Raw genomic sequence first — 16,078 nt, forward strand, 5'->3', positions numbered from 1 at the left:
ATATCACAATTTCGACCGTTAGTGTAATTTTGTACGTGGAACTGAATTTTTTATATGTCAAATTTCAAATCTCCAAAAATACGCTAAATTGTAATATTAGAAACCTTGGCGTTGGTAAAAATTTACACTAATTGTCGAAATAAACGTAAAAATGATCAATGTACAGGCAGTACGCTATTATATTTCTATCACAATTGTTGGTCTTGTGAAAAAAGTGTAAACACTCTTCCATAATTAGTACAGTTCCCCCACTATTTAAGAATTTTGGGTAGACCGAGAAGGTCCGAAAAATTACTAATAAATAATAATAATAATAATAATAAAATGTCACTTTGGTGTTGCAGGGGAATAAAACACCTATCATCTATCCGAGTAGATGGTAGCCAGGAATGGGATAACCTTCAAAATTTTGAATTGAAAATCCCATTTACACTTGTGTGATTTTCCAATCTTCCGTTAAAACATTTGTTTTGCACAGAATGTCAAATTAATTTACATTTGCAACAAACCGTCATAAAACATTTTAGTTGTTATAGCTTTTTTCCCCTGCTATTCTGTTCCGATCGAAACGAAAATGTTGAAACGAAACGAAAGTCCACAGAAGCCGGTAATCAAAGCTGTCAAATTGGCGCACAATTTAAGTGTCGATGGGTTGGAGCAAACCGCTACAACACTATCATTGCAAGGTTCGGACGATTGAAACCAAACAACATTGCTGTATAGACACAGGTCGTGAAGAAACTGTGATTATTAACAAAAAAGTGCCTGCATCATGCACATAGCAAAGAAATGGATCTATGCGAAGCCGTTTGCCAGTGATCCAACGCTAGAAAACTTCCAATTGGTGGAGGAACCAGTACCGGAACTACAGGATGGAGGTTTGGTACAGTAATTTGAAAGGCTTCAATATTTATGACTGTGACTGTTCTTCAACATATTTTAGAATTCATGATACGCGCCCTGTACCTAAGCGTGGATCCCTATATGCGAATCTACACGCTAAACTGCCCCATCGGAAGCACAATGATTGGGGGCCAAGTTGGACAGGTGATTGAGAGCAAGAACGCAGAATTCCCGGTTGGATCGTATGCGTTTGCGCAAGTTGGTTGGCGCACGATCTCCGTCTGTAATCCGGCCATGTTCGAAACCCGCAAACCGTACGTGTTGCCGGATTTGGGCGATCTTCCCATCTCACTCGGTATGGGTGCACTGGGGACAGTTGGTAATACTGCATACTTTGGCTTTCTGGAGATTTGCAAGCCACAACCAGGCGAAACGGTTGTGGTTAGCGGTGCGGCAGGTGCGGTCGGTAGTATGGTTGGCCAGATAGCGAAGATTAAAGGCTGTCGAGTGATTGGAATTGCCGGTTCGCATGAAAAGTGCCAGTGGCTGTTGGACCTCGGTTTTGATGGAACGATTAACTACAAGGAGGAGAACATCGGGGAAGCTCTAAAGCAGCTCGCTCCAGATGGAGTTGACTGTTACTTCGACAATGTTGGTGGCCAAACGTCCGAAGTAGTAAAGGGGCAGATGAAGTCTTTCGGACGAATTTCTGTATGTGGAACAATATCGATGTACAATCAGGAACCGGCCAAGGTGATTGATCCACAGCGGGATTTTGTGTGGAAACAGTTGATGCAGGAAGGGTTTAGCGTTCACCGATGGACGGATCGGTGGTTCGAGGGTGTCAAGCAAAACATGCAGTGGATCCGGGAAGGAAAGATCCAGGTGCGAGAAACATTCACCGAAGGCTTTGAAAACATGCCCAGCGCGTTTATTGACATGATGCAGGGTAAAAATATTGGGAAAGCAGTTGTTAAAGTTTGAATTCCGTATGTGAGGTTTTCAATTAACATGCATTAAAGTCCATAAAGTTATGCATATTAAATCACAATGTTTGTTAGAAATAAACTTCTTAAATCAAATGTGGGCTTTATAGGTTAATTAGGCAACATCCTTATCAGCAACGATAAGATAATGACCGGAGAAGTCTTAGGGGTCTCGTTTTCGTTGAAGCGCTTACAGAAATGGTGCTCGTTATCATCTTCGAATTCTCGCTTGTTTTCTGCTTCCCTTGACAGATACGAATTGTCATTCTGATACAATTGTGTTTGTCTTGTTTATCAGCAGAATCTCGCATTTGCAGGAACCTCATCGAATAGGGAAGTCGCAAGACTTAGTTAAAAGTCTAAAAAGGAAACATTAAGCCTTTGATTATGCGGGGAAAGCCAAAGGCTCACTTTGCATAGAACCATATATTTTGTTTCGCAAAAGAGGAAGAAGCACATCATCGAAATGAGTAAGAAATGTGAAATAAAATTTACAAAAATATATTCCTAACTTCCACTCTTTCCTTTACAGCAGTGCTTTGGAAGCATATTGCCCGACGATGGTATTCCGGTGGTGGTACAGCATTTGCCAGAAAATGGATTTACGCAAAAACGTTTAAAGGTGAACCGTCGCACGGTAATTTCCGACTGGAGACAGAACCTATTCCAGCAACGTTGCAAAAAGGCGAGTTTCTGGCCCAGGCCGAATACCTTTCGGTCGATCCGTATATGCGCCCATACATGCTCGCCTACCCGGAAGGTTCACTAATGATTGGTGGCCAGATAGCACAGGTGACGAAGAGTGCCAATGAACAGTTTCCCGTTGGGGCCCGCGTCTTCGGGCAGTTCGGTTGGCGAACGCATACCGTCTGTGATCCAGCGAGGGAGGAAAAGGATAAACCATATGTATTGCCAGATTTTGGGCAGTATCCCACCAGCCTTGGCTTGGGCATTCTCGGTATGCCCGGAAACACCGCATACTTTGGATTACAGGAACTTTGCCAACCAAAAGCGGGAGAAACGGTTGTGGTAAGCGGTGCAGCCGGAGCAGTGGGAAGTGTGGTAGGACAGATCGCGAAGATTAAAGGCTGCCGCGTAATCGGGATTGCCGGATCGGACGCAAAATGCGAATGGCTGCAAAAAGACCTTGGGTTCGACGGTGTAATCAATTACAAGCGGGCAAACGTATACGCCGAGCTGAAGACCGCTGCTCCAAAGGGAGTTGATTGTTATTTCGACAACGTCGGCGGGGACATAACAGAGACGGTGCTGAAGCAGATGAACGTGTACGGGCGAATTGCGGTGTGCGGTGCAATCTCAAATTATAATAACGCCGTTGCCAAAGTTACCGATCCGCAGCGACAGTTTGTCTTTAAACAGCTACGTATGGAAGGATTTCTTGTCTGGCGTTGGAACGACCGATGGCTGGAGGGCATCGAAGCGAACCTGCGTTGGATACGGGAGGGTCGTCTTACGTTCCAGGAAACTGTCACAGAGGGTTTTGATAAGATGCCAGATGCTTTTATCGATATGTTGCGTGGCGGTAACACAGGCAAGGCCGTGGTGAAAGTGTAGTCCTATAGTAATATATGTTTAGATAATTAATTGATATTCAATTGAATTGATAATTAAATAATTGTACTAATGTTTTGTTTTTAATTTGGTGGCTCTATTATCGTGTAAGAAGTTTTAGAGCTCGTTTGGAAAAGGATAAGCCATCAAGATGAGATATTGAGAACAAAAAATTTTACCGTACATTATTCTTATTCGCCTTCGCTATGGTATCTCTGGTAGTGGTTCTTCAGCAAACATTTATATTGAAACCGCTTCTCACACTTCGCGCAAGGATACGGTTTATCGTTTGTATGAATTCTCATATGCACACGTAGAGTATACGCAATTGTGAACTTCTTATTGCACACACCGCATACATGCTTTCGTTCGTTGCTATGCGTTTTCATGTGCTTCCATATAGCACGTCTGTAAAGGAAAAAAATGAAAAATAAGTTATATAAATCCAGATATTCCAGCAACGCTCGATGTAAGCTTACTTGTTACGCATTAGCTTTCCGCAAACCGTACAAGGTAATTTCGGTTCTTCGTGGTAGGATAAGTGTGTTTTGTAAATGCCCTGAGTTTTACACTTCTTGCCACAAATACTACACACCGCGTAGAAATAATCGGTATGCCACAACTTTTTATGGCGATTTAGCAACACCAACCCGGTAAAAGTGCTACTGCAGCCCTCCTGATCACAAGCAAATGGACGAATATCTAGACCAATGAATAGAAGATGAGGTATTGCAGCTATTTAAGAACTATCATACTCATTACATACTTGCGTGTTCGTTTAGATGCGGTTTCAGCTTCCAGTTGTCGTACTGCTTACCGCAGATATGGCAGGTGACCTTGGTGCGTTTAGAGGATTTTTTGATGGGAACGATAGGTACGGTTTCATTTAATATTAACCCGCTAGCTTGCGTCGTAGGCACTTTGTTTTGCCATCTTATGAAAACCTCCTGCTTATGCTTTAATTTTTCCACCAAACATTTCTCCAAATCCACCATACTTTCAAATTGCAATGCTTCGTAAGAACTTCGCTCCTGCATGCATAATTCTTGAGCGTTATGTATAATTTTTTGAAAGCTATCTATCACATCCAGCAGCAGACAACATTCGTTACAGGATCGAAGCTTGCTATGCTTGGAATGTTCAACATTCAGCACTCTAACTATATTTTGTTGCTGGTTCGTTAGCCCAACAATAGTATCACTTACGATGCAACAAAGGCTGCATCGATGCAGTTCCATTGTTTGCTTCGTATGATCTTGCGCATGCTGTGTGTGATCGTGTCGATTTTCCTGATAGGTGGGAGTTTGCTCCTCAAGGAACTTTGTAATCTCCATCAATATCTCTGGATCCGGTTCGCACTGTTCTAATCGCGCTGGGACGGGCTTTGCGTTCTGCAGTGTTGCTTTTTCGGTTCCAATTTTCTTATCCATCCGCTCTTGCTGTCCATTATCTCCGAATAGCTCAGCTTCAATTGCTAACGAACCTTCCAGATATTGCTCGCTGTTCGTTACAATGCTGGCGTACAGATAGTCAACTTGCTGTTTGTGCCTTACTATGAAATTTTCACACTCCCGAAGGAGCAGCTGATTTCTGTCTGCGGCCCAGTCACCCAGCTCCAGAATAACGAAGTCTTCCATTAGCAAGCGATTCGTTTTGAAGCATGCGTTGCGAAACTCTGTCGTCAGGAATAGAAGCGAGGCACAGTTCTTACATATTTTGGTAAGATTATCTTGTTTGGTTACCTGTGTACGATATATTCGAGTGGTTAGAGGAAAATGTTTTCTACTTAAATTGCACCTATTATACTCACGCGTATCGAGGTGCATTCAAATATTTGGTGAGCAATGCTATACTCCTTATCGGTAAAGATGTATTCGAGAAAACTGTCGTCACATACCCGCATACAAAGTCTACATTGATTAGGGTCGTTGATGGCATTCCTGTTGTCCATGTTACCGGCACCTGGTGTGTGGATTAAAGTGTCCTAACAATTTCAACAGCACTACGGCATTAGACAGCACCATCATACTATTGTTTTCCACACTCCTTCTCATAGTTTCATCAAAATTAATTGTGCGCATGTCCTTCTTTCAAAACGACAACTGCCGTACGGTTGACCTGAAACGGAAAATTGTTATAAATTAAACATTATACCTTTGTAATGGGTAAATTGATGCAAATTACATTATCTTTTGCTTTCTTTAACACCCAAATATCAGCTGTTTTACAACGTTCAGCAACCGAAAAAATACATCGTTCAACCACATTCGAAACGCTTTATGCCTGTAGTATAAGCGCCATAACTTCAAAAGGTATAATGCTAGCGTCACAGCGGGATACATAGTTAAGATTTTCGTGAAATCGCCTATATTCACGATTTAAATTACATTTCACGCGACTGCTTTTACCAAACAACGCATCTCTTTGAGTGACCTACTGTCAATAATTTGTTTATGTTATCAGCACTCCATTTCTTCACAGTTTTGAGAAATTGGATTTGTTTATACTGCACTGTTACATTCTTCGCTTTATGTTGAACTATTCTCACCATAAAAACCGAATGAAAATTGGCAAAAAATGCTAGTTAAATTATATTTTGATAAATTTTGTTCACTACAGAATCATAATTCAATCAAATATTCCTTCAAAACTCACTAAACGATTCAGAAAGAAAATGAATGGTACACGCTCGAACCGCCACTCTTCACTTGACATTTTACGTACATCGAACATCAACATCCAAGCAACCAAAAAGATGCCAGTACTCGTCACTGTTTGTAAAATGCAACCTTCGCACACAGTCTTTTCTGTACGTAGAGCGTGCGTAGCCATAATCGTTCTGTGAGATTGCATACCACTTGCGGGTTTAGTCTGCCGTATCCCCTCGGCAGTGGTTGGTGTTTTTTTTTGTTGTATTAGGCGGAAAACAATTGGTTTTGCGTTCATCCTGCAATCACCGCGTGCAAAAACCAATCCAATACACCATTAGGCGCACCAGGTGTACCGCATCAGCGAGTGAAAATGTCGGGGTTGGTGGACGTCGAAGAGCTGGAGCGAGATTGGTCCGAACTTTCGGACGAATTTCGGAGCCTGGAGGTAAGTCCGAACCAGATGCATTCCGCACCGATGGCCGATGCTTCGTGTGACAGTGTGTGGGTTGTTATTTAATGCTTGCATTCTTTTATTCTGGCTTACAGGCAGCTAATCAGTCATACCAGGAGCTGCACGAGCGGCTGGAAGAAATGCAGGAAAAATGCACAAAACAAATTCAACACCAGCGCTACCGGATGCGGCAAATATCCAAACATCTTAAAACGTAAGCTGCAGTTGTTTCATAGCGGTTGATTGCTTGAGGAACCTTTTTTCGGGTGCCTCGATATATAAACCAATCGAGCACATCTTTTGCAAGACGTCTAATAAGTATGCACAAAACAACAGGTGGGCGATAAGATAAACTTTGGACTCTAACCGACTATGGTATCGATTAAAAACGGAATTTTGCTTATCATCGTCGAATTAAGGCTTTGGTTTCGTACCGGCGTCTAAGGGTAGCAATGCACTGTATGATATCGTAAAGATTTTCGGTATCAATAATGGGCTATACCACAAAGCACCCTTGGCCGAAGATTGGGTAACCTTTAAAAACCTTTCCCGCGTTAACAATGTGTGTGTATGTGTGCGAGGTTCGAAATCATTTTGAACGCTAATTACGTGCAACGGCCTGCTAAGGCAATTGAGATGCACGTTATTATTTTTTTACATACGTCCCTGTACAAGGACAGTCCTTAACGCCGGAACCGGTTTGCGTTGTGCGTAGTTATTAGCTAATGAGAAAAAGAAAAAAAACTGAGCTGTACGATTATTGAGAGCCTATTGGGTTTGAAATTTGGAGCCTAAAACAGTAGCCTAATGATAAAACAGTCTTTAATTCGCTTCCATTCTTCTTTACACATCCAGGTACTTGACCAAGGAGAGGCTAACGCATACGAATAAGGAAAAGTTGACGCAGCTTGATAAAAGTATCATGAAGCGAAAAGCACAGATACACGAGATCGAACAAGGCTTACCGCAACAGAATAGTCGATACTTAAAGATTATTCTAGGTGACGTGAACGTATCGATATTGAACCGTAACGATAAAATTCGTTATAAGGATGAGTATGAAAAGTTCAAGCTCATCTTGAACGTCATTGGATTATTGCTTTCGTTTTTAAATATCTTGTTCAATTATCGGTAGGTAGAGATTCGTGTATAGAGTACACGTTACAATTATAACATATATTTGTTTATATTTGACAGTGCTTTGGAACTGGTGTTCCTGTTTCTATTGGTCTGGTATTATTGTACCCTAACCATACGAGAATCGATCTTGAAGGTAAACTTTATCATTTATACATGTTATAAATTATATTTACATTATCCCTTTTTGCTCTACTTTACCTAGGTAAATGGTTCGCGTATAAAGGGTTGGTGGCGTCTGCACCATTTCATTTCTACCGTTTGTGCCGGCGTGCTGCTCGTGTGGCCCCAAGGCGAACCATGGCAACTCTTCCGGAACCAGTTTATGTACTTTAACGTGTACATCAGCCTGGTCCAGTATATGCAGTTCCGCTACCAGAAGGGTGTGCTGTATCGGCTTAAAGCGCTCGGTGAAAGACATAACATGGACATCACCATCGAAGGCTTCCATTCGTGGATGTGGCGCGGGCTCAAATTTCTCTTTCCATTCCTGTTTGTAGGCTATCTGTTTCAGTTCTATAATGCCTTTACGCTGTACCAGCTTACCGAGCATCCGGATGCGACCTGGCAGGTATGTTATATGGTTGATCTATCAAAGCATTCCCCTTTTATATTAATCGGTTTCCAATGTTCCTCGCTACAGATACCTGTTTTGAGCATTTTGTTCCTCATTCTATTTGTCGGTAACAGTCTAACGACGCTGCTTGTTATACTGCAAAAGCAAACCGAACACACCGAGAATCGATATCGATTGATGAGTCTGATCGCTTCTAAAAGACAAAAGACGGTACGGGTAAGTGGTGCTTGCAAGTCGATGAATTTTTGCATAATTATGTTAATTATGTTATATTATGCATTCTGTACATTTCAGCAACCATCGACCAGCGATGCGGGAGATGGTCCTAATGTAGATTCACCAAAATCGAAGTAAATCGCATTTTTGTTATGAACTATTTGTCATCAATCAAAGAGAACAACTATGTTGTACATTTCCTTTACGTTTATTTATCAGAGAATATGAAATAAATCGCGTCAGCGCTTGTAAAACACGTACTGTCTCATATGTTGTCTTTTTGTATAAAGATGGCTCAATATGGAATCAAGTCATGGTAAAAATTTCGAGGAAATTGGACAGTTAGCGCGAATGCAGTTATTTACCAATGTTCAATAGTTTACCAAAATTCATCAACTTGAGCAAAATACATATCAGCTTCAACGTCTGATTCCTGTAACGTCACGGCACCTTCCTTTGAGTACCAGCACTTGAAGGATTAATCATGACAAAATATATCAGCTCTCGGGTCGAATGGAAACGTTACCAAATAGTTTGCCGTTAGACGATGGAAAAAGTTTGCAATGAAATGTACTGAGGTATGTGCTTCTACAGATTGGTATGCTTCAGTATGTTAGAAACGCAGATGCGATGTTCTTGCTCACGATGCCAAAACGGAGGACCGACCGCGACGTTCGATCGGGGGAACCAAACGACCATATTTTAAATTACGGACTTTCAGATAGCCCGATGGCCAGGAATATGTTATTTGTTGCCAGTGACAAGATTAATCAAATCCATGCTCAAGCGGCTATGCGCACACGTCTTACAAAGGGGCAACTGAAGTTTGACAATTTCGACGCACACAAACGTCAAATCAAAAGCCCCCGGTACAACCGAGAACAAAACTACTGCAATTTGGACCCAAACCCTGCCCTGGCCATTGTATTAATTAAACCTCCGGTGCGTGTGTACGTGAGAGTGGTTGTTGTTTTCTTGTGGTTCGCTTTGTGTACAGCTTCAATGTTGTGTCGCCTCCGCAGTCAGAACATCCGACACTTATCGCTGTTGGAATTGTCCAGCAAGAAGCAATTGATGGGCAAAAGCAACCGAGTTGGGTTTGCTAGCGGAAATGCGTTGCCGTTTATAAAAATACCGGGCCCTCGGCGATTTCCATTGCTCGGTATGCTAAACGACATCATGCACCTCGGAAAACCAGCTGAGTAAGCTACTTAAGAACACGATGCGAAAGTATATTCAAACATTGTTCCATCATTATCGCTTAATGCTTTATCTTCCCATCCGCTATTATAGGTTGCATCTGCGCATTTCCAAGTATCACGAGCTATACGGTGACCTGGTGCGATTGCAGATTGGCACCCAAAATGCAGTATTCGTGCGCGATCCACAACTTATGCGCAAAACATTCCAGCTCGAGGGACCATACCCGCGCCATCCGTTGCCAGAATCGTGGACGTATTTCAATAAGAAGCACGACTACCAACGTGGGTTGTTTTTCATGTTAGTTTAGAGGCGCGTTTAGCGTTTGCTGATAGCCAATTACATTCCCATTTGCTTCGCTTCCCATTAGGGACGGTAGGGAATGGTTGCAGGCGAGGCAGATTTTCAACAAACCGATGTTGAAAGATTTCAATTGGATGGAGCAACCGATCCGTGGGACTTGTGTTGCTACAGTTGAACACATCAAGCAGAACTGTGGTGACACAGTCGTCTTTGATGGTATTGAGCCATTCCTGTACCAGTGGTCCGTAGAAGGTAGGTTAATATTTGCGGTGAACTGATATAAGATTAATAATTATCTGTTGCATCATCCCACAGTGGTACTAAGCGTGATGCTTGGAGCATCCTTTTCGAAATGCCAACAGTCACCGGAATTTCGGCAGCTGGTAAAACAGTTCTCATCCGTAGTATATGACATCTTCCGATGTAGCTCCGAACTGATGAACATTCCACCAGCAATCGCAGACCGTTTGAACGTACAGCCTTGGCAACAGTTTGAGAAGGTGGTACCTGAAACGATACGCCTCGGTAAGCCTATCACACAATATGTCGCTATTCAAGCTACTTTTCAAATCTTTTTTCGACCTTTCAGCAACTGATATAATAGAATTTGGGATAGCCAATTCCCAATCAAACGACGGATTGCTAGATCTGATGGTACAGAAGCTTGATAAACCATTAATGATGAGGATCTTTATAGACTTCATAATTGCTGCTGGAGATACGGTACACGATTGAAATTTCTTTAATTTTAATTTTCTAATCGTGAACTAACTGTTTTCTCTGGGCTTTCGTAGACTTCCTTTGCTACCGTCTGGGCACTTTACTTGCTGGCAAACAATTCCACTGTTCAGGAATCGGTGCGGCAAAATGTACGCGAGTCGAACACACTGGAATGTACGGCGGTAAAGGGTGTCGTGCGAGAAACGTTGCGTCTTTATCCGGTCGCTCCATTTATTGGCCGATTCCTGGAGGATGAATGTATTTTTGGAGATTATCTTCTACCCAAAGATGTGAGTAGTAGATAAATGTTAGCAGACACGAAGATTCCGCGATATATTACATATATTAATTACGGTTTTACTTTTATAGACGCTGGTGTTATTATCATTGTACAGTGCTGGCAGGGACGAACGATTCTTTACTGAACCGGACCATTTCAATCCGTACCGATGGCAACGAAACACAGCCACACCGAGTAGCAGATCAGGCAGTACAGCATCCGCTTCGTTGCCGTTTGCGATCGGTGCGCGATCGTGCATCGGGCAAAAGATTGCCCAACTACAAATGCATTATCTAATATCCATGGTAAGTACCTCTACGCCCGATACGACCACATTACCTACTTACTTAATGTAACCCTTTTTACAACGTTATTTTACAAGATTTTAATGAATTTCAAAGTTGGCCTGGCAGAGAAGGGTCAACAGGAATCGATAAAACCGATTCTCAAGATGATTACGGTACCAAACATGCCCGTGAAAGTGTGTTTTAAAACCATTGAAACCAACGCCTAGCTAGGTGTAGATCCTACGCCATTTTACTGCAATATTTAAAACTAAGATCTGCTTTTAATTTAGCCTTATACTAGTCGGGCAACAAGCAATTATTGAGTAGTTGGACGAAACGTTAACCAGCCGTAGAAGTAGCTAAGATATCGTGTTACTTTCGACCAACACCACCTCAACAGATATACCTCACCGGAACCTATTTGATGAACGCTGCTGTTCGCATAGTTGTTTATTTGTTTATTATTAATGTATTAATGTAAGATACAATTTAAAGTCTTCCAAACTATAACAAGAAGTTTTGTTTCGCTCCATAAATATGCTGGACGTTTTTCCTCAATTGGTTTATCCACTTTTGTATGTATGCTGTTTTTGTTGCTTTGCAGTATTTAACTACTTCTTACACTGATTCGCGAAACTTCGGAAGCGCTTTATCGCAAAGTAAATAAGATCTCACAAAGCGGAAGGTACAAGAGCAAAGGTTCACCTTGGCAGCAATTGTTGATAATTGCTGTTTGCTACTGTCCGCTATCAGGTTCTGTGCTATGGTGGGCATTTTTCATTTCACGTTTAAAGTCCTTCAGTGAAGAAAAAAAATTTAAGGTCAATATTTATAAACCAATCAACAAACGGATTGAAAGTGAAGCCAGAAGTAACTTACCTTCATAAGAGCGAAGTATTTTTTTCGGTTCGCTTCGAGTTCGTTCAGTGTTTGCTGCAACGATCGTTCAGCATGTTCGAGCTTCCGTGTCCGGTCAGCAATGTGCTTTGCCATTAGTAACCTTTCCTCTGTCCGGTGTTGACGTTCGAGTGCGAGCGAGTTCGCGAGACTGATAATCTGCGCATCGTACTCCTGGCACATGGTCACGAATTTGCCGTACTCGAGCGTAATGGCGATTGTTTTCGACTCTTGCGTTGCAATTTCCTGCTGCAGCAAACAGTTCACCTCACTGAGATCCTTGTTCAGCGCCAGCAGCTCCAGTTCACGCACCTTCAATTCCTCCAAATCTTTCCTATGTTCGTCGAGGGTGCCGGTCAGTTGCTCGAGTTCCGTACGCTGATCGTTGACGAGCCGCTCTATGCTGTGGGGAGTTAAGAAATGATGAGAACTTTGGTTCCTGCGTTAGTATAACAATATCACACCGTGTAGATTCCTCTGCAGCTGCATCAGCAGCATTCACTTTGGATTGCAATTCTTCTATCACAGATGCCTGTTGGGTCACATGTTTTCCTAGCTGATCCAGTTGCTGTCTCAGGTGTTCCCGTTCTGCGTCACCTTCCTTCAGCTGCGAATGAAAATAAAATACGCATTAGTTTGCGTTTTCAAGGCAATCTTCCAGCATCACCTCACCGCCACCACCGATAAGTTATATTTTTTATCCTGCCGTTCCAATGCATCCTGAAGTTCGGCATTCGTGCGTTGTAGGGCGATAATCCTGGTCGCCTGCTCGTCGCTCGCATGTTTCAGCATGATTTCCCGCGCCTGCAATTCCATCACCTTACGCTCCATCTCCGCCACCTGTTCGCTCGCCTGATGCGTTTCCTCCGCGATGACATGCTGCAATAACTGTTGACGCAAATTTAGCACTTCCGCCTCAAGTCTCTTGGAAACAAAACAACGGTACAACAGTAATGGTTGTAGAATGCAAAAGCACATCCGAACGGTCACACCACCCAAAAAATACCATTCGATCGTCGGCCTCTCGGCGTAAACGACAGCTGCTGTACTTGTAGCGCATCTCGGTCTGGGACGCGTAATGGCGACTACCTTCGAGTTCTTTGCCGAGACACTCAATGTCCCGCAGCTTGCCAATCGGACGCACATTGAGACACGCGTAAAAGAAACAAAAAGTCAAACAAAAAGTATAACTCCTGGACAACTAAACAATATATAAAACCTATGGAAGCAACTAAACGCCCAAGCGTATCTTAATCGTGGAATATGGGAATATATCGAAGCAGTTCGATTTCGAACATCTAACACAAACCCTAGCGAATACATAGCCTTACATACTAAAGCACTGTGGAAGTACAGATGCTAACTATTCCAAATCGGTATCGGCAAACCTCCAACTCTTAAGAGTAGCATTACCTTCGATTCGATGTTTTTTTGGAGCTTGGCCTTGTCCGCTTTCAAGGCAGCAATCTGTTTCTGGAGGCCTCCTGCTTCCTGGTCGTGCCTTCTCAATTTCGAATCCTTCTCCTCAACTAGCACCTTCAGATCCAAGACCTTCTTTTCCACGAACGCATACTTTATAACTAGATTCTCATTGTCCTTCACATACCCGTCGAGCTTTTTCTGGAGCTGTAAGATACCACCACAATTGTTAGAACTTTCTCACTGCTTACAGGTGCAGCTGATAAGAATCTGTTACAACTTACCGTTTCGTTGCACTGTTCGAGTGTAGCCAGCTGGGCACGGCATTCCACTAGCTGCTGCTGCGAACAGTCGCACATTGTAGGCGATTCCACGCTAGTATCGTGGGATGTGACTTCTGCCATTCTCTGTGTTTTGGCGTGCATGCACCAGACGCCGTTTGTCCATACGCGGGATAACTGATTCGGTATTATCGATTTGCACTAGACAGCGCAATGAGGAGCTATCACTGCGCAAGTGTCATGTTTGCCATAAAAGAACCTGCTGCACGTTTCGTTCGCAGGCTACACGTGCTTCAAGTACGAATCGGGACGCATCATTTGAAACCCTTGTTTTGATGCAATAAAATAATAGATACTTTGCCTTGAATGCGGTTCCAAGCATTTTAACAAATTATAATAAATAGAAAATCTGATTTTTTTATTGTTATAAAATGCCTCATCCACGACCTCCAGAAGATTTTGCATATTTAAATCTGGAAGTAAACAAACAGGTATTCTATCCTGTACGTTACAAATATGTGAACGTTACTCAAAGCAGTAGATTATTCTCGATAGAGTTATATTCAATTGAGTATCTGTAGATTAATGATCAAAATCGGATGATACTATCGTCAAATTCTTCTATACACAGTTGTGCAAGGAAAAAATTGACCGTGTGCCACTTGGTTGAAGTAGGGAGTTTATAGTACAGGTGGTGTACAGGAGGTGTACGAGATACACGGTTATACGTGGTTTTTGAAAATTTTAAAACTGAAGTAGTTTATAGCATAAAATCAAAGTAAAAATGGTGAAGAATTGGTTGCAAATGTCTTCCTTTGTCTTAAGAAACATTTATTTGCAGATAAAGAAGACGACTTTGCAACATTGATGTATAAACGATATTACTAGTGCTGTGCTTAACGGAACTCTTGAGAAGAGTCATTATCTTGTTCAGAGTCATTCAGACTCTTTAGTGACGAGTCATTCTAATCAGCAATCGATTCTCAAAAGGTTCATGAATCCTCAGAGCAGTGACGGAATCTGGAGCGAGGATTCATGCATGTTTGAAATAAGGATTCAGATTCATTCATTCAGTTCAAAGATTCAGTCTGATTCGTCAATCTGTATCGGACTAATCTAGAATACGACATTCGCGGAAATTCGAGATACGAGGGCCTTTACTCGCATTATAGTACTCAGATATAATATAGTGTATATCAGGCACCGCCTGTATAGTGTAATATACGTACAGGCAGCTCACGAGATATGCTATTATAACGGTCCGCTATAACCCGGGACAAATTCGCGTAACTCGAATTTCCACGGGAACTGCCTGTATTTTTATAGCAAAAATTATGAGCGCGGTCAAGAATAGCGGGTGCTATAACAACCGGGTTTCTTTTTAAATATTATTCAAATGCAGCCAAAACGTGAGTAACCGCAGGACAATGATATAGGTTAAGCACCGAAATAAAAGCGGTCTTTTCATACCGAATGTCATAAAAACCAAACAAATCTAACGAATGGAAATTGTTTCCTTGCGCCGCTAACTGGATTGCAGTAAGGGCGGAAATTGAGATTGCATCGTTGAGATTGTTTAGTGAAATGAGATCGCTGTGACATAAATAAAGTACACGGCTGTGACTGGAAGACACTGTCAACTGCAGTCGTTGAGCGGAAATGAATCCGGTTGGTGCTAATTTAATCACTATAAAACCATTCCCAACCAGCGCAACAAGGCGTATTAGAATGTTTGGGACAAGATTTTACTTGAGCCTTCGATCGATACAGCAGAGTACAAAACTATTAGAAACTCTATTTTTAATATAGGTCATGACTATTTTTTTTTGTAACCGAAAGAATAACGCATACACATACACATCTCGTAGCTGTTGCGCCTTGAAGAAGGCCGTGCAAGAGCCTAGTTGCATTCACCATCATTGTAAGTGCGTAATAAAAAGCACTAGAATTGATATAATTTACCAGCAAAGTCGCCACGAAATCCATCAAAGTTGCCGTCCAACGGAACGATTGAGGTTAGCAGTTCTCGGATAACTACTACCCCAGCTCAACCATGCTGCACGCCTGTACAAGTTCTCAACCCGCACAGTCAGTTAATTGGAAATGATTTCTTAAAATGCTTATTAAGTGCATAATACCGTGACAATTGGGAGTATCGTCTGTTTGAGGTTATGTACTTGTAGCTGTATTTTCCTGAAGTTTCGCGCCCGCGTGCGAGAGCAATGCGTTGAAGATGTCCCAATGCAAACCAAGTCACT

At 42.2% G+C, this 16,078-nt stretch overlaps 6 protein-coding genes across 8 annotated transcripts; 4 read left to right on the forward strand and 2 right to left on the reverse strand.

Annotated features, from left to right (window-relative positions):
* Positions 1 to 772: 772 nt before the first annotated feature.
* Positions 773 to 1,904, forward strand: LOC128307408 (prostaglandin reductase 1-like). Its single transcript, XM_053045228.1, has 2 exons — positions 773 to 878; positions 944 to 1,904. The coding sequence occupies exons 1-2, from the start codon at positions 773 to 775 to the stop codon at positions 1,825 to 1,827; spliced, it is 990 nt and encodes a 329-aa protein (XP_052901188.1). The 3' UTR covers positions 1,828 to 1,904.
* Positions 1,905 to 1,943: 39 nt separating this feature from the next.
* On the forward strand, positions 1,944 to 3,404 carry LOC128307407 (prostaglandin reductase 1-like). Its single transcript, XM_053045227.1, has 2 exons — positions 1,944 to 2,299; positions 2,362 to 3,404. The coding sequence occupies exons 1-2, from the start codon at positions 2,296 to 2,298 to the stop codon at positions 3,402 to 3,404; spliced, it is 1,047 nt and encodes a 348-aa protein (XP_052901187.1). The 5' UTR covers positions 1,944 to 2,295.
* On the reverse strand, positions 3,346 to 5,690 carry LOC128307406 (zinc finger protein ZFMSA12A-like). The gene is made up of 6 exons (XM_053045226.1): positions 5,586 to 5,690; positions 5,212 to 5,519; positions 4,168 to 5,143; positions 3,881 to 4,103; positions 3,586 to 3,809; positions 3,346 to 3,406 (listed from the first exon to the last, which is right to left on the reverse strand). The coding sequence occupies exons 2-5, from the start codon at positions 5,350 to 5,352 to the stop codon at positions 3,593 to 3,595; spliced, it is 1,557 nt and encodes a 518-aa protein (XP_052901186.1). The 5' UTR covers positions 5,353 to 5,519; positions 5,586 to 5,690; the 3' UTR covers positions 3,346 to 3,406; positions 3,586 to 3,592.
* Positions 5,691 to 6,326: 636 nt separating this feature from the next.
* On the forward strand, positions 6,327 to 8,684 carry LOC128306988 (transmembrane protein 120 homolog). Of its 3 annotated transcripts, XM_053044681.1 has the most exons (7): positions 6,327 to 6,497; positions 6,599 to 6,717; positions 7,359 to 7,634; positions 7,701 to 7,776; positions 7,846 to 8,211; positions 8,284 to 8,433; positions 8,512 to 8,684. In XM_053044681.1, exons 1-7 carry the CDS (start codon positions 6,423 to 6,425, stop codon positions 8,569 to 8,571), a joined length of 1,122 nt encoding a protein of 373 aa, XP_052900641.1. In that variant the 5' UTR covers positions 6,327 to 6,422; the 3' UTR covers positions 8,572 to 8,684. The 3 variants fall into 3 exon arrangements, with proteins under 3 accessions (XP_052900641.1, XP_052900639.1, XP_052900640.1); XM_053044679.1 differs by having other exon boundaries at positions 7,846 to 8,433; XM_053044680.1 differs by having other exon boundaries at positions 7,846 to 8,427.
* A 751-nt stretch (positions 8,685 to 9,435) lies between these two features.
* On the forward strand, positions 9,436 to 11,797 carry LOC128307465 (cytochrome P450 315a1, mitochondrial). The gene is made up of 8 exons (XM_053045324.1): positions 9,436 to 9,635; positions 9,727 to 9,933; positions 10,004 to 10,188; positions 10,252 to 10,461; positions 10,526 to 10,659; positions 10,731 to 10,946; positions 11,026 to 11,241; positions 11,319 to 11,797. Exons 1-8 carry the CDS (start codon positions 9,436 to 9,438, stop codon positions 11,448 to 11,450), a joined length of 1,500 nt encoding a protein of 499 aa, XP_052901284.1. The 3' UTR covers positions 11,451 to 11,797.
* LOC128307466 (myosin-16) lies at positions 11,655 to 13,957 on the reverse strand. The gene is made up of 7 exons (XM_053045325.1): positions 13,824 to 13,957; positions 13,534 to 13,746; positions 13,127 to 13,246; positions 12,793 to 13,044; positions 12,585 to 12,727; positions 12,103 to 12,523; positions 11,655 to 12,019 (listed from the first exon to the last, which is right to left on the reverse strand). Exons 1-7 carry the CDS (start codon positions 13,941 to 13,943, stop codon positions 11,960 to 11,962), a joined length of 1,329 nt encoding a protein of 442 aa, XP_052901285.1. The 5' UTR covers positions 13,944 to 13,957; the 3' UTR covers positions 11,655 to 11,959.
* Positions 13,958 to 16,078: the final 2,121 nt, after the last annotated feature.

The sequence above is a fragment of the Anopheles moucheti genome, chromosome X, assembly GCF_943734755.1.
Source record: "Anopheles moucheti chromosome X, idAnoMoucSN_F20_07, whole genome shotgun sequence".
In the NCBI taxonomy this organism is placed as follows: domain Eukaryota; kingdom Metazoa; phylum Arthropoda; class Insecta; order Diptera; family Culicidae; genus Anopheles; species Anopheles moucheti.

Coding starts and splice junctions, on each gene's coding strand:
- LOC128307465 (XM_053045324.1), top strand. CDS start 9,436: ATGTTGTGTCGCCTCCGCAGTCAGAACATCCGACACTTATCGCTGTTG. Junction 9,636..9,726: donor CACCTCGGAAAACCAGCTGA/GTAAGCTACTTA, acceptor CCGCTATTATAG/GTTGCATCTGCGCATTTCCA. Junction 9,934..10,003: donor CAACGTGGGTTGTTTTTCAT/GTTAGTTTAGAG, acceptor GCTTCCCATTAG/GGACGGTAGGGAATGGTTGC.
- LOC128307406 (XM_053045226.1), bottom strand. CDS start 5,352: ATGGACAACAGGAATGCCATCAACGACCCTAATCAATGTAGACTTTGT. Junction 5,144..5,211: donor TTGAATGCACCTCGATACGC/GTGAGTATAATA, acceptor TATCGTACACAG/GTAACCAAACAAGATAATCT. Junction 4,104..4,167: donor GCATCTAAACGAACACGCAA/GTATGTAATGAG, acceptor TCATTGGTCTAG/ATATTCGTCCATTTGCTTGT.
- LOC128307408 (XM_053045228.1), top strand. CDS start 773: ATGCACATAGCAAAGAAATGGATCTATGCGAAGCCGTTTGCCAGTGAT. Junction 879..943: donor ACCGGAACTACAGGATGGAG/GTTTGGTACAGT, acceptor AACATATTTTAG/AATTCATGATACGCGCCCTG.
- LOC128307466 (XM_053045325.1), bottom strand. CDS start 13,943: ATGGCAGAAGTCACATCCCACGATACTAGCGTGGAATCGCCTACAATG. Junction 12,524..12,584: donor GCTGCAGAGGAATCTACACG/GTGTGATATTGT, acceptor AACTCCCCACAG/CATAGAGCGGCTCGTCAACG. Junction 12,020..12,102: donor AATACTTCGCTCTTATGAAG/GTAAGTTACTTC, acceptor TCTTCACTGAAG/GACTTTAAACGTGAAATGAA.
- LOC128306988 (XM_053044679.1), top strand. CDS start 6,423: ATGTCGGGGTTGGTGGACGTCGAAGAGCTGGAGCGAGATTGGTCCGAA. Junction 7,635..7,700: donor AATATCTTGTTCAATTATCG/GTAGGTAGAGAT, acceptor TATATTTGACAG/TGCTTTGGAACTGGTGTTCC. Junction 7,777..7,845: donor TACGAGAATCGATCTTGAAG/GTAAACTTTATC, acceptor TACTTTACCTAG/GTAAATGGTTCGCGTATAAA.